The sequence below is a fragment of the Thrips palmi genome, unplaced genomic scaffold, assembly GCF_012932325.1.
Source record: "Thrips palmi isolate BJ-2018 unplaced genomic scaffold, TpBJ-2018v1 HiC_scaffold_18, whole genome shotgun sequence".
NCBI lineage: Eukaryota > Metazoa > Arthropoda > Insecta > Thysanoptera > Thripidae > Thrips > Thrips palmi.
The window spans coordinates 16391918-16416609 of record NW_023144627.1 but is presented as its reverse complement, the minus strand read 5'-3'; the positions used below and the strand labels follow the sequence as shown (position 1 = coordinate 16416609).

Genomic DNA, 24692 nt, shown 5'->3' with positions numbered 1-24692 from the left:
CGGCAGCAGGATGCGCGCCGGCCGTCCAGGCCGTCCAGGCCTGCCACCACACGCCCCGCCAGGTCCTGCGGAAGACGCGGCTGTTTGTATAGCACGATGTAATTAGCGCGCGATGGCATCAATAATTTACGATTCGTAATGACCGGTCGTGCGGAGGAGCGGCGGCGATACGCCAAACGAGGCTTTGTCTCGCTTTGCTGAGAAACGGGCTGCCTGTGGTCTGTCGGCGGAATGGACTCGGTTTGCCGTGTCGGCGCCAAAACACGTACGGCTACGGCGTTACCACCACCGCCGCGGGGGAAGTTCGGCTAAAGGTTGGTTCGGTTCGGCTAAAGTTAGGTTAGATAAGGTTCGGTTCGGCTAAAGTTGGCAACACGGGCCGGCAGGGCAGTGCTGGTGGGTGATAGGGGTTCGTCATAAAGTACCGAGGCGAATGTCTGCGGCCGGCCCAGGGGAGCCAGGGGCCGGTACACCCGTGCAAATCGTTAAGCGATACTCGAGAGGTTGGCATTCCTGGGCGGCCGTTCACTTCGGCTGGAGCGGTTTTGCGTGGATATGGTTCGAGTGGTTGGTTGGTGGAAGGCCAGAAGCGGAGGCCCGTTAGGCTTATCCTGGGATTCGGCAGTCGCACTTTGAACTTTGAGATTCGATTTTGGAGTCCTGTTGGCTGGAAAATTGTCGGTCGAGTTGGCGCCTGCTCGTGCTTCTGTGGTGGCGCGAAACCCGGGCGGCGGGCGGGCACCCGGGCGCGGTGCGCTATGGGAGCTTGGAAAGTTCGAACTTGGCGGGCGGACCATTGTTGGCGACGGTGGCGCCGCCACGCGGTGGGAAAACCAAACTGCTCCACTGTTAATTGGGCTTTGCTTTTTGTGGGCGACTTTTGAATGGTGCCCAGCAGGCAGGCAGCACGCCTGCAGGCCTGCACCAGGCGGTGTCTGCTTTCGTGTCCGGCCCTCGCCTTTCCCCGCGTGCGATACACTGTAAAGGCCCTTTCTGCCTTTCGCTCGGAGGTCAGGCCGGTACACTGTAACAGCCCGTCGGGGCGTCGCGCCGTCAGGACGGGATGGCCCTTTGTTCGCCGGCCGCAGCCGGCCGCCACTTTGAGGCCGTGAACGACGTGAACGACACCGCTTCCTCCCGGGGTCTTTAACTGATTCCGAGAGTCGTTTTCGTCGCTCCGTCTCTCTCGCCCTCACGGCCCGTCCCGTGGGGGTGCGAGAGGGGCAGAGTCTGCTGGACGACGGCTGGAGAAAAGCGGCGCCGCGGCGGGGATTCGAGCCCGCGGCCGTCAGCGACGACGGCGAGCAGCTGGTGCGCGTTGTGTTTGCATGCGTTTTCGCGCCCGTGGATCCCTAATCCCTGGGCCGCTGCAGTGTGGTGGTCACTCTGGATGGCGGTCGCGGACACGCGGACACGGCGTCACCTTCACTGCATAATGGGCAGCCGCCGTGACGACGACTCGCTTCCTATTGGCGGAAAGGCGGCCCCGCCTGGCTGCCCGCGCCCCGCGCTTTGCTAGCTTTGGTCTCGTCTAGTCGCGCGAAGCCTTATCGTCTGGCCCTTCGTAGAATCAATACTCTCACGCACCCAAACAGACACACACACGCACTCACACGAGCAGACACACACTGACGCATTGTTTGGCGGCTCTGTGTCAAGGAGGCGACTGGCGATTCTAGCGATACAGTGGCGATACGCATCTCCCAGTACCGAAAGGCCATGGAGACGTACAACAACGAGCCATGGCTGGAGCGGCCGGCCCGCCCTCACCAGAGACTCGTCAAAATGAAAACATCCATGATTCCGCGAGGGTCGCTGTGTCTCCCTCGCACTCGTGGGGCGTTCCGTATGGGTGCGAGAGAGACGGAGCGACGACCCTGACGTTTGGTTATCGACGGAAACCGTTGGCGTTACTATTTCCGAAACGCTGCGCCGGCGCGGCCGGGCCCGACCAGGACCGACCAGGAATTGGGACGTCGCTCGTTTCGTCACGGCGTCCCTGCGTCACGGGGCGCGTTCCACACACGTCTTGGCGTCTTTGTCGCTCGGCCTGCCCGGCCTGCCTGCCCGGCCTGCGACGCAGACAGAGTCAGTCCCCTTGCCGCCCGGTTGAGCAAGCCCGCCGGTCCGCCCGGTCGGCCCATGCCATGCCGGCCCATGTCCTTACCCGCCCCCTAAAAGGGTCAAGGGAAGGCCAGAAGGGCGTCGCTCGGGCGGTCGCGCCGGTCGTTCCTGGGGTCGTTTCGGGGCGCGTTCCACTAGGACTCGACCGACCGGGCGCCTCGCGTTTTGACAAAAACGGAAACAAGCAGAAGAACGCGCGTTCGCAGCGCGAGGATGAAAAAGACGCGCGGAGAATGGCGAAAGAACTGACCGGCAAGGCTTCGCGGTGCTTCGCGCTTCGCCGGGACAAAAGATGCCCTTCTGCGCCACCCTCGCCACAGTGCGACCGCTCGAAGCTTGAAAGTCACACGCCGCGTCTTTTTACGCGCCGCGGTCGCTTCTTTTTGCGCGCCGATTGCTGCGATCGGCTTTCCACTTGCATTTCCAGACCGTTTTCCCTGCAACGTGAGAGGGCGCCCCGCCGGCCTTAGCCGACGAATGCTGCAGACTGCTGCCTTGCAGTGCAGTGCCTTGCAGTGGCGGTGCGGTGGACCGGTACGAGGCTAGCGAGGTTGCTGCGAGGCTGCGGGCATTCCCTTCTGGTGTCCTCGCCTCGCAGTCCTCGCGCAACGCAACGACCGCGGGCCACGTATATAGCCGACGGTGGTCATTTTCGGCTACGTGCTCGTGCCTCCATCATCCTCTCGAAAATTAAAGCTGTTGGCGACCGAGTGGGTGTTCCACCTGGCGCAAAGAATGCGCGGATGTTGTGCCCAGGGCTGTCAATTCGGACTCAATTAAACCGGAGCTAGTTGTTGTTGTTTTTTTGTCAATCCGCCTCGTTTTTGTCGGCCGTGCCTGCGGGCGCCCCGGGCTGTGGACACCGTGGTGGACACTGCTGGACAGCCATTGGCGTCGTATTTCCGGATCGGTTCATTTCCCCCGCAGTCCGCCGTGCGCCCCGGCCTGCTTGGCTGCCTGCTTGGCTGCCAGCCGGGCGGGGCGGTCAGTTGGGCTGGCACCACTGGTCACTGGCTTCGGTTGTCCGTGCTCCCGCAGGCAGAACGGAACGTAATGGAACGGTCGATCGGTCGACTTTGGACTCCTCGATTTGTCGAATAGAACAGTTGCCACCGCCTTTTCTTTTTCTGTGCGCGGATTTTCTCTCGGGATCGCTCACCGAGCGAGTTGACTTTTGTGCGCCGGGCTACGGCCATTCGTTGTGGCGCCCCGCCGAGCGATTGTCTCTCTCTCTCACTCTTATGGAGAGCGCCGTGAGTGCGACAGAGAGAGACTCGGGAGAGCGCGTTCGCGTTCGTCCTTTCCCGCCATTGCGACGCCTTCCCTTCCCGCCTCACGCTCCGCCGTGACCTTCCGCGCCATCTGCCGGCCGTCTGCCGAAGCGCGTCGCCGCGCGCGGTGTACGGTACGCGCAGGCGCGCAGGACCTCCCCCCACTCCGGCCTCCCACTCCCAGTATGTAATTACGCAGACCCCGGTGAGGAGGAGGCGACGAGGTGGCCGAGTGGTTAAGGCGTTGGACTGCTAATCCAATGTGCTCTGCACGCGTGGGTTCGAATCCCATCCTCGTCGGTGTTTTTGTTCTTTCTTTTCGCGTTGAGTGAAGGCTGGCGCTCAGGCGTTCTCAGATTTTACGAACCTTTCACGTTTTGAGTGGATGGGGGGAGATATGATGGAAGGAAAAGTGATATATGGGATTAATTTTTATGTCCTATTTTGTTTCAGATTGGGAGCTTGAAAGGCTATTACCTATTCGAACATCCACACGTGAGGAAGCGATCAGTTGAACATAGCCCTGATCATAGAAGAAAACTAGAAAATGAAGAAGAGGTAAGTTCTTTGAGTACCGTCAGCTCATCGCATGTTTATTTTATTCAAAATATTGATATCATTGATTTGCTTTTTAATTTTTTTAGGTGAAGTGGGTTCAACAACAGCATGAACGCAAAAGATTTAAGCGCGACTTTAGTTCTTCAAGTTTTCCATCATTTGCATCCTTCTTTGGACCTCTCAGCAGTCGAGGTAGCAGCTCTGGTGTGAGCAGCTCCCATCACAACCATCATCGTTCTCTTGAGGGAATCGATGATTTCTCCAGCTACTCAGGCTACAGGCTTTTCCCTGACCCACTGTATCGTGAACAGTGGTATATGGTAAGTTTCTATCATCAACAATAACATTTTAAAATACTGTTTTCTGAATTAAACAAATGTTGTTTTGTGTGTTTTAGAATGGAGGAGCTAGAGATGGCTTTGATATGAATGTAGAAGCAGTCTGGAAAAGAGGGTACACTGGGAAGGGAGTAGTTGTTTCTATTTTGGATGATGGCATCCAGCCCAACCACCCGGATCTTGCTTTCAATTATGTAAGTTTTACTCCTTTCATTTCTATACTCTTACAAAATATTTCAATTAAAATAACATTAATCTATGGTTTTTTGTGTGCAGGACCGTGATGCTAGCACGGACATCAATGACAATGATGATGATCCGACACCAAGGGATAATGGTGATAACAAACACGGAACAAGATGTGCAGGAGAAGTAGCAGCTGTTGCATTCAATAATTATTGTGGTGTTGGGGTTGCTTATAATGCAAGCATTGGTGGTAAGTTAAAATAAGTGGAAGAACACTTCTGTAAAACTGTTACCTTTCTGGTCCTAATTAAATTTTGTGTGTTTCTAGGTGTTCGTATGTTGGATGGAACCGTGAATGATGCAGTAGAGGCCAGGGCCTTGGGTCTCAATCCAGACCACATAGACATTTACTCTGCCTCTTGGGGTCCAGAAGATGATGGTAAAACTGTGGATGGACCTGGTCCTCTGGCTCGCAGAGCATTCATCTATGGAGTCACCAGTGTATGTGTTTTATACCATTTATCTTTGATATTATTTTTCTATCTTCTTGTAACTTGAACTAGTGTAAAATTCTCCTTATGATTTTAGGGCCGTAAAGGAAAGGGCTCGATCTTTGTTTGGGCTTCTGGCAATGGTGGCAGACATACAGACTCATGCAACTGTGATGGCTACACTAATTCTATTTTCACATTGTCCATTTCAAGTGCAACACAAGGAGGGTAAGATATTGTCTTGTCAGCATCAACAAACCTGAGAAATGATGAGATGTACTAACTTCCTGTAATATTTTTTTTGTTTATTCACAGGTTTAAACCATGGTACTTAGAGGAATGTTCATCCACTCTTGCAACAACTTACAGCTCTGGTACCCCAGGACATGACAAGAGTGTAGCCACTGTAGATATGGATGGCAAACTAAGGCCTGACCATATTTGCACTGTTGAGCACACAGGTTAGTATTGACTGTGTTCCCATCCTAAGAAACCAACTGCAGCTATCATGTTTTCTATAAATTCTAATTTTTAATTTAATTTTTTTTTTAATTTATTTTTACTAGGAACATCTGCATCTGCTCCATTAGCAGCAGGAATTTGTGCCCTCGCCCTGGAGGCAAATCCTCATCTCACATGGCGTGATATGCAATACCTAGTCGTTCTTTCATCCAGGTCAGGTCCTCTGGACAGAGAAAGGGGCTGGATTGTCAATGGAGTTAAGAGGAAAGGTACTTATTCTCCATTTTGGAACCTGCCTGAAGGAATTTATACACTTTTGCTTCTTGGCCCCATAACACAAAACTCGTTTTATTTTTTTTCTGTATCAGTCTCTCACAAGTTTGGATATGGTCTGATGGATGCCAATGCCATGGTCACACTTGCTGAGAAGTGGACACCAGTGCCTCCTCAACACATCTGTAAGAGTCAGGAAATAGCTGAGGATCGGTAAGTGTCATCCTAAATTCTCTTATACTTCCAAATTATTATTTTTTTCCTTATTGTTTTTATGTTGTTGTTTTTATTATTAGGGTGATTGAGGCAACATTTGGACAAACTCTTCAAGTGCACATGGACGTCACTGGGTGTGCTGGAAGTCTTAATGAGGTAAAACTTGAATTACCCACTTATATTTACTGGGTTGGAAGCATTATCCTAATTGATTTCCTCTGTTCACATCTTAGGTACGGTTCCTAGAACATGTTCAGTGTAAGGTATCTCTTCGCTTCTTCCCTCGGGGTAACCTGAGACTTTTGCTGACCTCTCCCATGGGAACTACTTCCACTCTGTTGTTTGAACGTCCACGTGATGTGGTGAGCTCCAACTTTGACGATTGGCCATTCCTAAGTGTTCATTTCTGGGGTGAGAGAGCTGAAGGGCGGTGGACTCTGCAAGTTGTCAATGCTGGCAATCGACATGTCAATCAGCCAGGTAATACTAAGAAGTGATTTTGCCTTAAAAGAATTATGCTCTGAGGCTTTATTTAATTTTTGTATTATTGTTCCAGGTGTATTGAAAAAATGGCAGCTAATCTTCTACGGAACTGTAACAAATCCTATAAATTTGAGGAACAGTGGTTCTTCAAGCGGTGGCATCAGCTCCTCTGCCTACCCGGGCTTTGCATCCCAGTCATCTCTGCCTCCTTCCTCTGGAAGCTTTGCTTTCCCTGGATCTGCCCCTAGTCCATCAGCTGTGCCTTACAATGTGTTCCATGACTACACCAGTGCCTCATTGCCGTACAGTGGCCAGGGCAGTGAAATCGACACTGCTGTGTCTGACCCCAATGGCAGTGACGTTGAGTCTGATAATCTTGTTGGGGCTGGAGAGGACTCATCGAAACGTGTCTTCCATGACTGTGACGAGCAGTGTGACTCTCAAGGGTGCTATGGCAAGGAGCCGCACCAATGCATTTCCTGCAAGAATTATCGGCTTGACAATACCTGCGTTTCTCGTTGTCCACCTCGCAGCTTCCCTAACAGTGGGGGCCGTTGCTGGCCTTGCCATGAAACCTGTGAGACCTGTGCAGGACCTGGCCAGGACAGCTGTTTGACATGTGCACCTGCTCATTTGCATGTCACAGATCTGGCTGTGTGCCTCCAACAGTGCCCTGAAGGCTACTATGAAAGTAAGCACTATTTTTTCCCCATTCACCTTTTTAAATTAGTCTTGTTTTGGGGAATTTTGAATTAATGATGTGGTTTTTTTTTCTTTGCAGACTTTGACAAACGTACTTGTGTACCTTGTGAGGCAAACTGTGCAAGCTGCCAGGACAGACCCGACTTCTGCACTAGCTGTGACCATCACCTTGTGATGCACAACCACACTTGCCTGGCCTCCTGCCCTGACCATACTTATGAAACTGATGATTACAAGTAAGTGATAAGTTAAATAGAGATAATTTGTCTGATCATATGCTATTTATTTATCAATTTCTCTTCTCCTTTTCCTCAGTTGCGCTCCCTGCCATTCGTCTTGTGATTCTTGCTCTGGGCCTGGAGAGGACCAATGTATTACCTGCCGAGCTGGCCACTATGCATTAGCTGGATCAAAATGCCCTGAAACCTGCCCAGAAGGATGGTATGCTGATAAAAAAAGGCGAGAATGTCTACCCTGTCAACCTGGGTGCGCACTATGCACTAGTGGCCTTTGCAATTCATGCTCTGCCGGCTGGAAGTTGAACAAGAAAGATCGATGTGTGCCAGAGAACAGCAATCGATGCAGTGCAAGTGAGTGTAGTAATTTATACCAACCTTAAATGTTATTTGCTTTACTTACTTTACAACGTATTCAATTCTTTCCAGCTGAATTCTTTGAGGCATCTATTGCAAAGTGTCAACCCTGCCATAACACGTGTGAGGGCTGTGGAGGTTCAGGACCTGAGTCTTGCCTAAGTTGTTTATCTCCATTTGTGCTTTCTGGAGGCCGCTGTCTTGGCGATTGCCCTAAAGGCAGTTACTTAGAACAAGGCCGTTGTGTGCCTTGCTTACACACTTGCACTGCTTGCGAGTCTCGCCTCAACTGTACATCTTGTGTACCTGGTCTGGACCTTCAAAATGGAGAATGTCGCTCAACCTGTGCCGATGGGTGCGTGTTTTCAATATAATATTGAAAAATGCTTTATCTAGAAAATGTGCTTCATTGTGGCGGTCTCTTACAGTTACTACAGTGACAGAGGAAAGTGCAGCAAGTGCTACCTCAGCTGCGCAACCTGTTTGGGCCCGCGACGTGATCAGTGTGTAACATGTCCTCGCGGCTGGCAACTTGCTGCTGGGGAATGCCATCCTGAGTGCCCAGAGGGTTTCTTTAAGTCCGACTTTGGTTGCCAGAAATGTCATCACTACTGCCGGACATGCAAAGGTTTTTTTTTTATTTTTATTTTTTACGTATTGATATTTCTTTGTTGAATCCCTGTATCTTTTTTAATATAACTAAAATTTTTAAAACAATTTTTGTAGGAGAAGGACCTTTGGAGTGCACTTCATGTCCACCACGTTATACCTTGGAAGGTGGACTTTGCATGGAGTGTCTAAGTGGCCAGTACTATGATGCTGCCACTCAATTGTGCCGCCCATGCACAGACCCTTGTCGCTCTTGTTCTGGACCTGGATTCTCATCATGCACTGGATGCCACGACCCATTGCAGTTAGACCAAAGAACCAACCAATGTGTTACTTGTTGCTCAGCACCTGGTGAAGCTAATTGTTGTGCGTGTGACCCCCAGACTGGTAAGTCCCTTTGCCATTGATACTCAAAGACTGTAAAAGCAAACTGGGGTTTCAATATGTCATTCCAAATTTTATTCAAATTTTAAACTGAAAACGGGATACTTGTTCAGTTAGTTTTGCACGACCGGGTAACTCATTGAATGTTGGAGCTTACTTCTTATGTCACCTTTTACCCATCTTTTCTCTCTCTGTATTCTTTTTTGTTGGCTAATTTCATTTCTTTAGCTGGGGCTTCTCTGAAAAAAAAAAAAACATTCTACATGTTTATATTTAAATGTACCTTATTACCCCTTGTCCTGCCTTGATGAACCCTTCATTGAATTTGTCCATTTTATGGTGGCTTCTCACAGGGAAATGCATGTCTGGTTCTGCTGGCAAACGGCGTATTGCTGAGGAACAGGTCTACCCTGCCGATGCACAAGGCACTGTGGGTTTCTCCGGTCCTTTTGCTGTCATTGCAGTGTGTTCTGGCCTTGTAATGGCTCTGGGAGTCACACTTCTGTTTGTACAGGTAAGGAAGCTTTCATTTGTATGGTTTAATTTTTATGTTTGAAGGGGTGTCTTTTTGCCATTTTGAGTGATCTATCAAAATATCCGGTAAGAAAGATAATGCCATTAAAAATTTCTGCTGTTTCTAATTTTTTTGTTCTATTTTGTGTCTAGGCCTGTGTAAGGAAGAATCGACGTTCGAGGGAATTTTACGGGCAATTAGCCACATGTGAGGTGGAGAGGCATTCAAACATCGGCCTGCCAAAGGCCAAGGGGGGCAGTAGCAGAGTTGAAGCAGACTTTGGAGAGGGAGAAACTCTCCTTCAGAACGAGTATTGTGATTACGAAGATGGCCCTGATAGTGAGGAAGAAGATCTTAGCATCTCAGGCAAAGTTTCAACTGTACGCACATAGTTTGAGAGTTAACTCTTTGTTTTTTTTTAGTTTGATATTGTGATTGTAAATACTGAGATATGAGAAAACAAATTTGTTGTGTAAAAGTGGAAATTCCAAAGTTTTGCCTTGTTACCATCCAATGGCACATTTATTAAGGAAGAAGATAGCTGACCTCCCTTTTGTGAATAATGTAATTTAATCAGTCTTTGATATTGATAAGATATCCCTGGGATCTTGACCAGAAGCAATTGAATTGTATTGATCTTTCCTAGGATCGCAGGGTAATACAAACATTTTATGTTCTGTTTGAGTTTGTTATCTAAGTCTTACCTCTACCTTTTTATAGTGAGCTAGATTTCCACTCACAATGCAATCTGCCTCTCTGGTCAAGTGAGTCAATACTTCCAGGCTTATAAGAATGAAATGAAGGGACTGATAATGGACTCAGAATGAATATCCAACATTAAGCGTGTTATTTATTCCATCTGTGAAGCTTATCGTTAATACCTATGTGCTGTCTGGCAGTTTGTTAGCAGGACTTGAATTTTGTTGTCCTCTTGTCTGAGAAGAGTAGTATGTTTCACTATGAGCACATGCAAATTCTCTGTGATATTAATTTAAAAAATAAAAAAAAGATATCATATGCCACTCTAGATCTGTAAAGAATAATTAAGTGATTGGATTTTGTATAGGTTCTGTTCTTGTTTTATGCAAGGCAGTCATCCAGTCACTCCAGTCTTGTGGCATGGCCTAGAAATTCTGAAATTGTGAGGAAAACTCAATGCAAAGGGCTAATACTTGTTTGTGCCAATCTAAAAGTAGTCTGATAAGTTGATAGAAATAATTTTATTTTAAGGTATGTTGTTTGTTTCATTTGCTCTCATTTTGCCTTGTACGTAACCAAGATTTTGTTACTTTCATGAGTGATACAAAAGCTACCTTTTTCAGGATTATCGTCTTTGTAAAATTCAGCTTCCTTCTCCCACTGTACTTAATAACAGAGTCCACAATAATTGAAGCTCCCATTATGAACGGCAATAAACCTTGTCGAGGTGCTTTCTCAAAGACCTGCAGGGAAAACCTCGAGACACACTCGATACTTTTGTAGAAGTTTTCTTATTGAAGCTTATCTCCATGGAGTACAAACCTCATAAACCTTTTTATTTTTAACTTTTATCTTGTAGCATTTTATGTAAGTTAAGGGTCCCTGAAACCACATCATGTAAGAACCTATTAATAGTGGTTTGCTTGTCTTCACATTATGTGAAGTGAAAGTCAGGAGACTTCCTGGGTGTGACTGTCTCTAGAAGCATATCAGATCTTATAAACAAATAACTAGTTGCTGATGTTCAAAGACTTGGCTTTGTAATTCCCAACTTGTACAATCATTTTACAATGCTGTAGGCATTTTTTTTCTTCACCTACTTTATTAGAAAATATTTTTTTTCTTAGCTTGTTTTTATCAGACATGTTATCGGTCAATCTTGTTATAGCCTTGCTGTGCTAATACCATGTTTTTAAGAATGTTTAATCATTTTTTTCCCTCTTTCATTTATTTTGTATTTGTGGTAATTGTAGGGCCTGTTTCATAAGAGGTCCGGAATTGTTTTAGTGGTAATGATTTCTCAGACCTGTGATAATGATCATGATCTTCCGTAACTGTTGTATCGGGAAGAATATATCTTTTGCATTTGCTATTGTGATACTCTACACAATGCCTCACAACCTTTTATCGCTTTGTTTACGGCACACTGTTAGACAATTTTCGGCTTCATAATGTTCTTTGGCATGCCTAGAATTTCTCAGTATACAAAATCAACTGCCTGAAATCTTTCGATTTGCAATATTCATGTCTGGGTCTTTTCGTGTCAAGTGTTTCTATTGTTGTATGACTCAAAAAGATTTTTAATAAATAGTATTTAGAGTACTGCACTCTACTAAATGTGACAGCCAAATAAGAGAACTGACAGGCAAAATTGTTGGGTTCAACAACACAGTGTAAGAAAAAGAAACGCCCACTATATCAAAGTTGGTGTACTTTGTATCTAATGTTTTCAAATTTATCAAATAAAAATATTTGAGACACCTTCTGTTGTCACCAAAAACTGTTTGCTCCCTTTAATATTTGGATTCAGGCCGAAAGATTGTTCCGAATCAAAAGTTAAGATATAAAAATGTGCTCTCAAAAGTAAAATTTATTGCATAATTTGGGTTGAAACAAACTTGTTGATAAATTGTACTGTGGACGTAAAAGATAGGTGCTGTTTAGATCATTATATTATTTTTCATATTATTTTAGTCTAGATTTTTAGTTGTGTGAATGCTGTGAATTTTGTATTAAATAATAAAATACTGATCTATGGACGATACGTCTTATGCCAGTGCAACAAAGTAACTGACAGTTTAATAATAAACTGTGGTGCTATCTACCTACCTAAAAGTAAAGGATCAACTTATTGCTTTCATATTTTGGAAGGTTGTCTTGAATAAAGATCGATAAATTTTGTTAAAAGTGTGATATGATTCTCCTCAGCCCCATCTCCACACAAAAATAGTGAGGGAAGGAAGGTTTTTTTTTCAAGTCCAACAAATAAGATTTGAAAATTATTTGAATGAACGCATTGAACACTGCTACAGCAGCACTTGTGAGCAGCGCAGCATTGACACAAGAGATCAGCTGATTGACACCTTACCGAACTGAACTCACAAGCGACTTTCGACCAGGTCAGAGTAAAATTGAGATTGGAAGGATCTTTCTTGGCGGGAGAGCAGGAACAGGCCTTTTTTTCTGGCCATCGCAATCCTTCGGAATCAGAAGGCAAGATCTTGGTGCAGAAAACCGCGACACATTCTATTCCGATTCCAAGAAGCAAAATGAGGAAAAGGCGCGAACACGAAAAGCGGAAAGGAGAAAAAAGGGGGGGGGGAGGCGGAAGGAGTTCGGAGCGTGGGAAGTTTTGGCGACGAGCGTCAACAGAAGCAAGCCAAGCACGGCACGGCGGGACCCTGTGTGTTGTGTTGTGTTGTGGTCCAGGGGCTGCGCACGGGTCGAACCCTTGCCAATGGGTTAAGGATGGGAATCCAAGGATTTGAAACTTATCTGTTAAATAGCCACAAGCCAGCATGTCCCAGAGTGTTGATTAAGGATCTCGTATCCGAGTACAGGTATGAACGCAGAGAAATGGGGGAACGGGTGACGACGCCGGCTGACGCTGCCGTGCCGTTCGGATGCTGCGAGAAACAGTGACAGCGTTTGTTGCTGTTGAGCGTGCCAGTCTAGCGAATCGCCTTGATTGCAAGTGCAGTATTGTGTTGATGACTTACTGATGCAAAGATGACACTCATTTTACTTGCCACCTGCACCCATCCCCCACCCCCACCCGTCCTCTTTTCCCACGCGGCGGCCGCTTCGGCGCTCTCCGCCCCGCCAGCCCCGCCCGGCCGCTCCCGCCGCCCTTTCCCCGGCATGCTTCCGAAACGCCTTTTCATTTGACTCCCCATTCGGCTCCAGGGTGGACACCGGGGCAGAGGCGGCAGTCGCCATCCTGGACACGAATATTCTGATCCGGCAATGTCTGGACGACTTGGATGTAGTGGCCGGCGGCCAGTTCCGCGAGTACAAGGCAAACCTGCTCCGCTACGTGAAGCGCCTGACTGGTGAGTGTCGACTTTCGTCACTCTGTCTCACTCGCACTCATAAGGGACGCCCCACGAGTGCGAGAGAGACAGAGCGACAAACGGAATGAGTCTACTGGTCGAATGTCGCGGTGCGCGCCGCGCGCTTGGTTTGCGCGCCATCCGAGCCGAACGCTGCTTCCTCTCTCTGTCAGACCTGGGCGTGTCGCCCGTGTTCTTCCTCGACGGGCACGTGGAGGAGGGCAAGATGCGGTGCTGGCGGGACCGCAAGGGCGAGATGTACAACCGCATTCGGGCGATCTACGAGCGCGTGGAGGAGGGCGGCAACTGCAGTCCGGTGGAGAACGCCAGCGCGGTGCTGCCCGCCGGCCTCTACGAGTGCACCATCCTCACCCTCAAGGAGGCGGGATTCCCCGTGAGTGTCGTCGTCGGGCAATTAGCAGCACTTCGGCGTAAATTTTTCCTACTTCTGCCGAACATATCAGTCACTCTTTTCAAAAATAAATGAGGCCCACTAAAGGCGCGCTGATCCGAGCTGATCTTGGATTGCAGGTGTTCTGCGCCATCGCGGAGTGCGACCTCGAGATGGCGCGCTACGCCAGGGAGAAGCGGTGCTTCGCCATCCTGTCCAGGGACACGGACTTCGTGATCCTGCAGGGCGCGAGGTACTACCTGTCGCTGTTCTACAAGCACTTCGACCGGCGGTCCATGTCGACGATCCTCTTCGACCGCGCCGCCATCGCCAAGGCCGTGGGGCTGCACCCCGAGCACCTGCCCTTGCTGGCGTCGCTCATCCAGAACGACTACGTGGACTGCAGCTACCTCACTGTGAGTGGCCCTGCGCCCTGCCGAAAGTCGTTTTCGTCGCTCTGTCTCTCTCGCCCCCGTGGGACGCCCCGTGAGTGCGAGAGTGACAGAGCGACGAAAACGACTCTCGGAATCAGTGTGCCGGCCAAGCTCTTACCGCGCGTTGCGCGTTCCTCCAACCCAACCCCGTCTCCTCGGTCCCCCCGCAGCCCCTGTACAGCAAGATGCTGGGCCGGCCCACCGAGGAGCTGCAGCCCGAGCAACGCTACCGCCTGGAGGACCTGGTGCCCAGGCTGGTGTGGTTCATCCGCAAGGAGCTGTGGAAGGAGGGCGACCCCGTGGAGACCATCCTGTCCAGGACCTTCAACGGCTACCCGCCGTTCCTGCTGCGGCGCCTGGCGCAGAAGATGGGGCTCCGCGACCAGCTCGAGCTGCGGGAGAAGCTCCGGCAGCAGCTGGAGGTGAGCCTCAGCATGCACGAGTACGTGCCGCCCAACGACCAGCCCGCCCGCACCTCGCCCGAGCCGCAGCCGGAGCTGGACGTGGACCTGGAAGGTGAGCACGCCGTGGCCGTGGCCACCCCGATGCAGGCGCCCAGCGGACTGATTCCGAGAGTCGTCGCGCTGTCTCTCTCGCACTCACGGGGCGTCCCGTATAGGTGCGAGAGAGACAGAGCGACGACTCTCGTCGGCTAACCCCTGCCCCTCCCCGTTGCAGTGCTGGACGAGGCCAAGTCCCGGCACCGCTCCACCACCTTCCTGCACTCGGCCGTGCTGTCGCTGCTGACGGCGCGCATCCTGCAGATGGGGCCCGCGCTGGAGGACCCCCGCCTGCCCGCCAGCTGCTCGTGCGAGGCGGCCCTGCGGCCCTTCCGGCGCCGCGTCTACGGGCTGCTGCAGGTGCCGGGGCCCTTCAAGGAGTGGGTGGTGCCGGCCAAGCCGCCGCGCGAGGGCCAGCCCCTGGAGCCCTGCATGGTGGAGCCCATCTCCCCAGGTCGGTGCACTGTTAGGGCCGGCCGGCGGCGGTGACCCTGGTTGAGGAAGTAAGTCTGTTTCGATAACTGTGAGCATTTTTCGTCGGCGTAGACCCGTCCGTGGTGCCGCACCCGGGGCTGCTGGCGCTGTGGCGCTGCCAGGACGACGACGACGTGGCCGCCGACCGGTGGCGCCTGTGGGCGTGGGCCCTGGCCGCCCACCGCCCCGAGTCCGCCCCCGTGGACGTGCTGGTGGAGGAGCTGCGCGGCCTGCCCGAGGACCTCGTGTTCCCCGTCAGCATCCTGTACCTCCTGTTCCACTCGGGGGCCCTGGGCGGCTGCGCGCGCCCCGCCGTGGAGCTGGTGCGGTTGCTGGCCAGGGCGTGCCTCGCCGCGCCGCTCCTGGACGAGGAGAAGCTGGACGCGCTGCGCGTGGACCGCTACGACCGCCTGGAGGTGCACGTCGCCGCCCTCTTCATGAGGGCCTCCACGTACGTGTCCCTGCTCAACGACGTGCTCGGGGCACCCGTCCCCATCGCCAAGCTGCACCCCGAGCTGTTTTTCAACGGGAAGGTGTTCCACTACGTCTTCACTGAGCAAACCCTCGACCAGGTAAGCCGTCTGTAGTCCTTTCCGCCACAACCACTCCAACCAATTTGGTCTGCTCATTTCGATGTTTCCCCCTTTACAGCTCGCAGCTCTTGATGGAACGATGGAAGAGGACATAGTGAGGACTGCATGCAAAGAGAAGGAGGAGCTGCACTTGGAAGAGTAATCGCTCTGTACTCGCCCATGTACTGGGACCACCCAACTGTGATTCTTTTTTATTACTCTTTATGACTATTAATTTAATTTAGTAACAGTTGTGATATTAGTAATTACACAATTGTGATATTTTTTAATTATGTGATGACTTTGTTGCTTGTAGTCTAGTTTTGATGTGCTTATACAGGCCATCTTGTAATTTGCTCAATCCAATGTTTTGAGAAATTTATGTTAACCAGCAAGATACTAGTCTGCTATTTTAAAGTCAACTTATTGTCCAATCAGTTTTTTTTTTGTAAGAGCTTTTGTTTTTGTGAGGCCGATCGGTGCTTTTGGAACCATATTTATGTTTCTTCACTGATAATTAATTTGAGCTGTGACTTGACTCTTAATTACTAGAGTCAACTGTCAAAGCACACCACGTGAAAGACTTATGGTTTCGGTGACTGATTTGTTGTCGCCAAATGTTTGTTGTCAAATGCAAGGGACCATTTTTGTACCCTCAATTAATTTTGCACTATGTCTTTTTGAGGCCTCTTTTTACACTTAGAATAGTGCTTTCAGGATACTTTTTATTAACCTGTGTGGTTCCTAATGTGACGTGACTTTACTGACAGTCACACGTGAGCCAAATGTTGAAGTATTCAGCATGACAGACTGTCGGCAGTGATAAATTGTTTTGTTTTTTTATCCGATTACATAAAATGTTGAAATAAATGAATCGAGAAACAGAGGCTTTGTTGTGAATTGAAAACCGAGGCCCTCGGGAGGAAAACACACGGCAGTCTTATCGTGCAGTGCAGCGCGTTGCATTGGCCTGCTGCCCACGGCACGGCACGCCGCACGCCGCGGCAGGCTGCAGGAAATTGATAGAACTGAGTCGGGAATGGAATGTGCAGGCAGGCACCGACGTGGCCTCAGGGCAGCGGAGCGCCTGCGAGTCCCGGGTAGGCCAGCCCGCCGAACTCGCGCGTCGTCGGGGTGCTTGAGGCCTACCTCGCAGGCGGCGTACCTTGACACCGCCGAGTCGCCGTGGTTCAAAACGGACTGGGTCTGGGTCGGCAGGCGATATTAAAAATTGAGATGGTTCTTATTCGCCGCTGGGATCGTTGAGCTGGTCGTGCAGTCATGCCCGTGTGGCCGTCTGGGCTGTCCGGGCAGAGCGAGGGAGAGGGGGGATTTGCGAGCCGAGAACAATGTGCGCGTCCCTTACGTGTCTCAACCTACTTGAGCAAAAGCGACTGACGCAACCCTGGCGGTCCGCGGTCCGAATGTGGGGATGACACCGAAACGCCAAGAACAGACCGAAGGCTTAAAAAGTGTGCCGCGGCGCCGGACGGGACAGTTGGAGTGCTACCTCGACAAGCAGTGCTCGTGCTTCTACCGTAGGCTTCCCCGCCAGCACCATGCTCGCGTTGACGTTGACCCTCGCGCTCCTGGCGTCGTCCGCCAGCCCCGCCAGCGCGCGCTTCATGCCCCTGCACCGGTTCACCTCCCTGGAGGGCATGGCCGTGGACTCGGACCTCGACGCCGCCGCCCGGCCGGCCCGCCACGCCCTGGACTTTGCCGCGTTCGACCGGCCGCTGAGCGCCGAGCCCGACCCGCACCACCGCGTCGCCAGGGACGCCGCCGAGGCCTGCGACTGCGCCAACGACGCCGACCTGGTGGGCGAGATCGTCGAGTCGGCGCCCGTCATGGAGGACACCCTGGACGCCCCCGTCTACCAGCAGCCCCTCAAGTCCGCCCAGTTCGTCGAGTCCCCCGAGGAGCTCCACGGCAGCGCGCTGTCCGCCGACGACGCCGAGTTCGACGACGACCAGGAGGCCACGCTCTGCGAGGGCGGCCTGGAGCCCCTGCTCGAGGCCTCCGACGAGCCCGGCGCGGGGAGGCCTGCCCGGCAGACGGGCCTCGAGGCGGACAAGGACAAGGACAAGGTGGAGGCTGCCGAAGAACAAACCCCCAAGGAAGGCGCGGACAAGGTGGAGGCTGCCGACGGACAACCGCCCAAGGAAGGCGAGTCGCAGGCGGAGCTCTTCCCTATCCCAGAGGTCGTCCCCGCGGCCCAGGGCACACGCGCAGTAGCGGACACCCCCGTGGACGCCACCGCCGACGCCACCGCCGACGCCACCGCCGACGCCTCCGAAGCCCAGCAGCAGGAGCCCGAGGAGGCCGAGCCGGTAGAGGTGGAAGCCTCCGCGTAAGCAGCAGCCCTCTCATTGGTGAGTGACACTTTTCTTGTTATGCTCGCCTTTGTTTGCCAAAGAAGTTACTTTGGTTTGTCTTTGTGCTGGCTCCTCGGGGGTGCGTGGTTTTCTCCTGTGCTCCGTGAGGCGTCTGTGGGGGACTGACCCTCGAGGTCTGATAAGACAATAGATATCAAACCAGCGTGGGGTCGAAGGCCATTTCTGCCCCCACGGATAGCTACAAAAATAGAGACAATGTATGTCTCCCAATTTGTCTCTACGACACATTCAGAACATCTTTTCCCTGCCATATTTTTCTCTCTCACTGCCGCTTTGATGCACCGACAGAGGTGTCGAATTTCGAAAGTGGCTACTTGGCACGCAAGAAGACAGGCGCGCAGTTGGCCGGCGGTCAGCAGTTTCAACGGCTCCTACTTGTTCTTGTTCCAGGGCACTGACTCGCTAGCTGCCACGCCACGCCCTGCCCGACCAGCCCAGCCCAGCGCAGCGCAGCGCACCCCGTCGGCCGTCGACGGCGGGCTTCGTGGAGCGTCGTCAGCAGCCGCCATCGGTGGCCTGACGGCCTGTCGGCTGACCTGGCCGTGCTGGCGGCCTTCTTCGAGTGGCCGGGCACCGACCGCGCGACGCAGCTGGAAGTGGGGACGTTTAAAGACGATGGGGAGGGGGAATCGGAGGAGGCCCTGGACAACTGTTTCTTGACTGATTAATTAGGTATATTCGCTCTCGCTCTAGGTGTAAGTTATTTATTAAAACTTAGTGGTAAATAAAAAAATTAATTTAAAAAAATCTTTTTTGTGCACACGCTTTGACGCACCACCAGTCCACACGATGAACCAGGACTTACACTATAAAAAGACACTCCCCCAAACAAAAACAATTAAAATCTTTTACTGTGTGCTGGCGTGCTGGCACACGAGAAAAGCCTTGGACTTCCGCCGGGCGAATTTTCGATGAGATCGCAGGTAAATTACCTGGCATTGCCACACTCGGTCGGCTCAGCAGAGGGCCGGACTGTCGGACTGCCGTTTCCTGGGCGAGAAGGGCTGACTCAGAGAGGAGAGGGCCTGGCTGGGCCTGGCTGGCTGGGCCTGCTTGGGCCTGGCCGGCGATTCGGCCTCTCGATGAATGGAGGAAGCCAGCGGACCTGCGCAAGGGGCGTGCCTGGCAGGCGCACAGTGGGCCAAAAGACCGGTGGAGGCGGCCAAAATTCTAGACGCGTTTTGAGCTCCAGCATCGCTAAATGGGACTCGAACCGAACATGTGACCCCACCAAAGGATCGCTCTCCGAACGAGGAATCCATTGGTGGGGTCACACGTTGAGTTCGAGTCCTGCTTAGCGACTCAGGAGCTCAAAACGCGTCTAGAGTTTTGGCCGCCTCCTCGGGGGTTGCTGTGCTGCATGGAGCCGCCTGGAGCGGAGCGGGCTTTCCGCCGAGAGAGCGCCATGCTCTTGCCATGCCTGGCAGGTGCAAAAAATTACTATTTTTTGCCGTACCCCATTGGGCTGCGCCACTGCTAAGGCGTTCATCGGGGCCTCGCCTGGTTGTCGATCACGAGTCGCATTGGCGCTATCAGCGAATTCTACGGCGGGCGGCACACCGATTCAGAAGGGTCGTTTCGTCGCTGCGTCTCTGTCGCACTCCTGGGCCAGGGACAGGGCGAGGGCGGGATGGGGTGGGGTGCGACGAGGGGGACGGGCGGCGCTTCGCGCGCTTCGGACTGCGAGCCGCGCGGCGCGGTTTCCCGCAAGAACAGCTTTTTCCCTTTTCCATCGGAGGGGCTCCACATGCATCGCGATGCATCGGCATGAACGCCGTGCAGCCGTCGTGCATCGACCGAGCGGAAACCGCTGTGCTGCATGAGCTGGTGCGGGCTCAGCTGGAAGGGCGTTGGCGTCGCGGCCATCAGCACCAGCACCCCGGTGGCGGGGCGGGGCGGGGTGCGGCGGGGCGGGGCGCGGCAGGGCGCACCCGAGGCGAGGAAGGACGGCGAGGCCGAGCACCCCGTCAGTCGCAGCCACCATGTCGCGGACGCGGGTTCACTCCTCCATCATGGCCTCCACCGCCGTCGCCGTCCTGGCCCTGCTCGCGGCCTCGGCCGTGCTGGCCGCACCCGCCGCCCAAGACACGGAGGGCGCGGCGGGCGCGGCGGTCGCGGCCACGGGCGACAAGGCGTCGCAGGCCCTGCTCTATGAGGCCGCCGACTCGGACACCGCCAGCAACAAGAAGGACCGCAAGAAGAAGCAGACCACCACCATCTGCGTGCAGGTAAGAGTGAAAGTGCAACCCCCTTGTACCGATGAGTCGGCTAGGAACTTTTAGATGGGGGACCTCGTTACAAGCACGTCATGCATGAGCCTCGTCACTCGTGCGATAAAAATTTCAGTTCTGCGTGGTTTGTGGTCAGTCTCTGTCCCACTCACTAGACTCTCGGTCTCTCTCGGCCTGCAGGTGTCGCCCGGCCGGCCCGGCCACAGCCCCGCCGTGCTGTGCGGCGACAAGGACGACGTGGACGAGCAGAAGCGGCGCCTCGAGCTGCAGCGCCTGATGCAGGCCCCCGTGGTGCAGGTGCAGCCGCAGGCGGGCTACTTCGGCTCGCCGCACGTCGTCAACATCGTCCCCTCCGGCTCCCCCGGCCTCTCCGACTCGGTGACCATCGAGGCGCCCGGGCAGAGCCGCACCGACTCCGTGGTGGTGGGAGCCAACGCCCCCGCCTCGCTGGGCACCTTCACCTTCACCAGCTCGCCGTTCTTCCGCGCCGCCGACGCCGGCCAGCAGCCCCAGCCAGCCCAGCAAGCCCAGCCCCAGCAGCCCGCGAGCGTGCACGTCGAGTCCAAGCCCGCTGCCCCCGAGGGCCACTCCCTGAGCGGCGCGTTCGCAGCCACCGCGCCGCCCCTGCCCGCCGCCACCGCCGCCACCAACACCGACCACGCCAACAAGCCCCAGGCGCGCTCCTTCGGCGACGAGGAGATCATTGTGTCGCAGCAGTCCGGCCACGGCTTCGGCTACGGCTCCGGCGGCCCCCAGCAGGTCACCACCGTCGTCCGCGAGGACCCCTACCACGGCGGCGCGTCCCAGGTGAGTGTCCAGAACGATGTCTGTTCCGATTTCGGTGACTTGTCGTAACTTGGCGTTTCGCTCTCGTGCAGGTGGACATCATCAAGAGCGGACATCCCGGCGGCTTCATCGGCGCCGGCCCCATGGGCTTCCACCAGCAGGCCCCCATGATCGGCGGCATGGGCATGAACTTCCGCGCCGCCGAGGTGGCCAACGCCGCCGCCCAGCCCGCTGCCCCCCAACAGCAGCAGCAGCAACAGCAGCAGCAACTGCAGCAGCAACAGGCTAGCGGCCAGCCCCGCGCGGCCGTGCTGCTGCAGCAGCCCGTGGTGTTCCAGAAGGACGTGGTCATCCCCGCCGTCGGCACCTCCAAGCTGTCCGTCACCGGGCCTGCCGCCGAGGTGCGCATGCCCACCCTGTCCCAGCTCCTCAACCCTTTGAGCCCCCAGTCCGGCCTGGGCCACCTGACGCCCCTGGCCACCGCGCAGCCACTGCCCCAGCGCGTCGAAATCCGCCAGAACACCGGCCAGGCCAGCATCCCCATCACCCTCAACTGCGACCTCAGCACGCTGCAGTACAGGGGATCCCCGCAGCAGCAAGTTCAGGTAAGCCAGAAACAATTTTTTTTTTAATTTAAAAATTACGCAGTCGGTAGGACTCGAACCTACGCTCCCAGAGGGAAACTGATTTCTAGTCAGTCGCCTTAACCACTCGGCCACGACTGCGCTGGCGACTACAACGCGTGTGGTGTGGCACTTGACCAGACCACAACCGAAACGTGCTGACTACTGTATCGTGAAGTGTCCCCTCCTCTTGACTGCTCGATAAAAGACAAGCGGCGACCAGAACCTGTCCGCTCAGCGATTCCGCGCCAACCTCTCCGCGTGATACTATCGAACGTCGGCCTCGTCGGCAAAGGTCAAAGTGGCTTCATTTTTGTTGAAACTTTTCGGTGTTTGAACCCATGCCTTTTCCTCTGCCTGCAGCTGGACCTCGGCCGTCCCGGCATCGGCGGCGTCTACCTCACCAACGCCCGCGCCGCGGAGACAGACCTCAGCGACCCCCTGAAGCAGACCCTGGGTGCCGCCATGGACGCCGCGGTGCGCAACTCGACCGTGACCGTGCACCTCAACGGGAGCGCGATGCAGCCCAACGACCTGCCCAAGCTGCAGGAAGAGCTCCTGATGCTGCAGCAGCGCGAGAAGATGCTGTACGAGACGATCCAGTCCCTGAAGGCCGCCGGCTCCAGCCACCCGGATCACGCCGCCGCCATCGTGGGCCTGGAGCACGCCGCCGACCAGATCAGCAAGGCCCGCGCCGCAGTGGAGCAGGCCATCACGCAGCCCGGAGCCGCGCCCTCGGCAACACCAGCGGGAGGACCGCAAGGAGCACCGCAAGGAGCACCCAGGGCCGCCGACGCTTTCGGCGACGCGCAGTCCTTGTCGCCCGGAGGCCTCCAGGACCGCATGCGCAGCTCGGCGCAGTTCCGCTACATCTCCGACCCCGCCCTCGCCATGGGCCCCTCGTCCTCCGTCGCGGTCTCCATGTCCCCGTCCGTGCACAGCGCTGGCATCTACCCCACCCGCCAGGAGACCACCATCGTGAGCAGCAGCAACAACTTCGGCAACCCGCTGCGCGTCGGCGGTAGCATCGGCGGCGGCTTCGGGGGCGGCGGCTTCGGCGGCGGCTTCGGGGGCGGTTTCGGCAATCGCCCACACATTGGCGTGTACCGCGCGGCCGAGCCTCAGCCCGCGCAGCCCCAGGCAGCTCAACAACAGCCCCAGCCTGCTCAACAACAGCCTCAGCCAGCCCAGACACAGTTCCAGGCAGCCCAACAGCGAGACCAGCCCCTGATCCAGCCCGCCGTCCCCGGCAGCCAGGCGACGCAGCAGAAGCTGCTGCAGCAGCTGCGCGAGGCCCAGACGGACCTCATGAACATGCGGTCCGCCGCGCTGCCCCGCGACGAGCCCCGCCAGGCCGCCAACGCCAACTCCAACTTCGGCCCCACCGCCTCGCCCTTGACAGCCGGCGAGGACGAGTTCCCGCCCACGCCCGGCTACCAGTACGTCCCCAAGGCGGCCGACGCGGTGCCCTCCCAGGCGCCATCCCAGGCGCCCTCCCAGGCGTCCTTCTCCGCGAGGGCCGGGCCCCTCTCCTTCACCGCCAACGCCAACGGACCCGCGCTCCTGCCCGCTCCGCAGTCGCCGAAGAGCAACTCGCCTAGGCAGGCCAACAGGTACTGGCGGCGGTAGTGTCTGACCAGTGAAGTTTGTAGCCCATTTCAGGCTGGTACAAATTGTGTGTTTTAAAGAGTTCCCTGGTCAAGAATTAGTACAAGGCGAATGTGAAAATTGTGTTGTGAAATTATGTTTATTGTTTTGGAAAGTACAAAGTTTTTAATGTTCGTGTTGAGCTGCGGAAGCTGTGTTAAGTTTATTTGTTTTATAAATATGTTTCTATAATAAAATATCTATGAATACAAGCACTTCTCTTATTCATTTCCCATCCCTCTTTCGAATAGACCACCATCCTAACCGAGAAAGGCTGGATTCAAATTTTCATTTTCCGTAACACAAATCACAGAATACCACGAGTGAAATCTACTGAAGACGACTTCCGCCAAGAGCTTAGAGTTCGAACAATCACAACTTCTTGACAAAGTGACGACAAAAGAATCCTACACCGCTTACGAGCAGTTTTTAGCTCGCTCCGCGCTCCGGCCACCGAGCGCCGAGGAGGTAGGCAACCCATCCGGCACGCCGACTATGCGGACAGGCAGCATCGCAGGCGCTCCGCTCAAGGCTCGACTCGACGCCGAATAGAATGCACGACGAGAGAGAGGGTCGACATGGAACCGATCTGAGTCAAAATTGCAACCAATACGGCTCCCTGACGAAACCGGGTCACTAGGTCGGAAAATGGAATGTCCCTTCCAAAGGCCCGAAACCCTCGTCAGTCACAAACCCTCGTAAACGTGTACATCCGACAAAAAATTACGCAGTCGGTAGGACTCGAACCTACGCTCCCAGAGGGAAACTGATTTCTAGTCAGTCGCCTTAACCACTCGGCCACGACTGCGGCGATGCCAGCCATGTTGGTGGCACCGTTCTTATAGGGGGCGAAAGTGAAGCAGCCGAATCGGCTCTGCGGAAGGCCGGGTCCGGCCGCCGGCGCCCTGCTCGTCGCTCTTTCTCTCTCGCACCGCCACGGCACGCCCCAGAAGCGCGAGAGAGACAAGCGACAAGAATCTGCGCGGATGTCGACAAAGCGAATCTGCGGAACGTAGTGGCCGTGCCAAAGGCGCAAGGCCACGAGGTCAGAGCCGGTGCAAGCTATGCTCACTAGAAGTGGGAGGATCACTCTGAAACGAAGCTCCCGCTCACGCTATTCTCGTTGGGCGCTGCAGGGAAAAATAACACAGATTTAACAAAGTAAAACGAAAATCAGGCCGCAAACCTTGAAAATTTGAATTGAGCGCGCGGTTTGCCTGCCCTACTATTTGTTCCAACCGCAAGGTTGGAAAAGAGGCAGCGAGTGTCATTCAGTGTGTAAGTAGCGCACGCGTTTTGTGCGGTCAGCACCATTTGGATCGAGGCGACGGCGTCGTGTTTTGCGTGTCGCGGTGTCGCAACGCCGAGGCGGCCGAGGCGTTCACCCCGTCCAGCAACCCTCG

At 54.1% G+C, this 24692-nt stretch overlaps 4 protein-coding genes and 3 non-coding genes across 7 annotated transcripts in view; 5 read left to right on the top strand and 2 right to left on the bottom strand.

Annotated features, from left to right (window-relative positions):
- Positions 1-11371, top strand: part of LOC117645278 (furin-like protease 2) — a 30595-nt gene extending 19224 nt beyond the window's left edge. Inside the window, exons 3-21 of the mRNA XM_034385346.1 lie at positions 3849-3953; positions 4040-4273; positions 4351-4485; positions 4568-4727; positions 4806-4978; positions 5066-5196; positions 5284-5429; positions 5535-5699; positions 5799-5916; positions 6000-6075; positions 6153-6399; positions 6476-7093; positions 7184-7340; positions 7420-7694; positions 7770-8052; positions 8126-8325; positions 8424-8693; positions 9044-9204; positions 9357-11371. Coding sequence (XP_034241237.1) covers positions 3849-3953; positions 4040-4273; positions 4351-4485; positions 4568-4727; positions 4806-4978; positions 5066-5196; positions 5284-5429; positions 5535-5699; positions 5799-5916; positions 6000-6075; positions 6153-6399; positions 6476-7093; positions 7184-7340; positions 7420-7694; positions 7770-8052; positions 8126-8325; positions 8424-8693; positions 9044-9204; positions 9357-9596 — 3894 coding nt within the window. The 3' untranslated portion in view covers positions 9597-11371. The remainder of the gene's footprint in view (positions 1-3848; positions 3954-4039; positions 4274-4350; positions 4486-4567; positions 4728-4805; positions 4979-5065; positions 5197-5283; positions 5430-5534; positions 5700-5798; positions 5917-5999; positions 6076-6152; positions 6400-6475; positions 7094-7183; positions 7341-7419; positions 7695-7769; positions 8053-8125; positions 8326-8423; positions 8694-9043; positions 9205-9356) is intronic.
- Positions 3614-3695, top strand: Trnas-gcu. Its single transcript has one exon. It is a non-coding gene; the product is annotated as a tRNA-Ser (tRNA).
- A 1156-nt stretch (positions 11372-12527) lies between the features above and the next one.
- Positions 12528-16492, top strand: LOC117645130 (constitutive coactivator of peroxisome proliferator-activated receptor gamma-like). Its single transcript, XM_034385093.1, has 8 exons — positions 12528-12743; positions 13090-13235; positions 13409-13629; positions 13767-14042; positions 14231-14576; positions 14739-15014; positions 15107-15606; positions 15686-16492. Exons 1-8 carry the CDS (start codon positions 12652-12654, stop codon positions 15767-15769), a joined length of 1941 nt encoding a protein of 646 aa, XP_034240984.1. The 5' UTR covers positions 12528-12651; the 3' UTR covers positions 15770-16492.
- A 570-nt stretch (positions 16493-17062) lies between these two features.
- LOC117644467 lies at positions 17063-18739 on the top strand. The gene is made up of 2 exons (XM_034383975.1): positions 17063-17978; positions 18393-18739. The coding sequence occupies exon 1, from the start codon at positions 17166-17168 to the stop codon at positions 17958-17960; it is 795 nt and encodes a 264-aa protein (XP_034239866.1). The 5' UTR covers positions 17063-17165; the 3' UTR covers positions 17961-17978; positions 18393-18739.
- A 1230-nt stretch (positions 18740-19969) lies between these two features.
- On the top strand, positions 19970-23501 carry LOC117644789 (trithorax group protein osa-like). Its single transcript, XM_034384408.1, has 4 exons — positions 19970-20230; positions 20414-21040; positions 21112-21624; positions 22006-23501. Exons 1-4 carry the CDS (start codon positions 19985-19987, stop codon positions 23269-23271), a joined length of 2652 nt encoding a protein of 883 aa, XP_034240299.1. The 5' UTR covers positions 19970-19984; the 3' UTR covers positions 23272-23501.
- Trnas-aga lies at positions 21663-21744 on the bottom strand. The gene has a single exon. It is a non-coding gene; the product is annotated as a tRNA-Ser (tRNA).
- Positions 23502-24015: 514 nt separating the features above from the next.
- Trnas-aga lies at positions 24016-24097 on the bottom strand. The gene has a single exon. It is a non-coding gene; the product is annotated as a tRNA-Ser (tRNA).
- Between the last annotated feature and the right edge of the window lie 595 nt (positions 24098-24692).

Coding starts and splice junctions, on each gene's coding strand:
- LOC117645130 (XM_034385093.1), top strand. CDS start 12,652: ATGGGAATCCAAGGATTTGAAACTTATCTGTTAAATAGCCACAAGCCA. Junction 13,236..13,408: donor CTACGTGAAGCGCCTGACTG/GTGAGTGTCGAC, acceptor TCTCTCTGTCAG/ACCTGGGCGTGTCGCCCGTG. Junction 14,577..14,738: donor GCTGGACGTGGACCTGGAAG/GTGAGCACGCCG, acceptor TCCCCGTTGCAG/TGCTGGACGAGGCCAAGTCC.
- LOC117644789 (XM_034384408.1), top strand. CDS start 19,985: ATGTCGCGGACGCGGGTTCACTCCTCCATCATGGCCTCCACCGCCGTC. Junction 20,231..20,413: donor CCACCACCATCTGCGTGCAG/GTAAGAGTGAAA, acceptor CTCGGCCTGCAG/GTGTCGCCCGGCCGGCCCGG. Junction 21,625..22,005: donor CCCCGCAGCAGCAAGTTCAG/GTAAGCCAGAAA, acceptor CTCTGCCTGCAG/CTGGACCTCGGCCGTCCCGG.
- LOC117644467 (XM_034383975.1), top strand. CDS start 17,166: ATGCTCGCGTTGACGTTGACCCTCGCGCTCCTGGCGTCGTCCGCCAGC.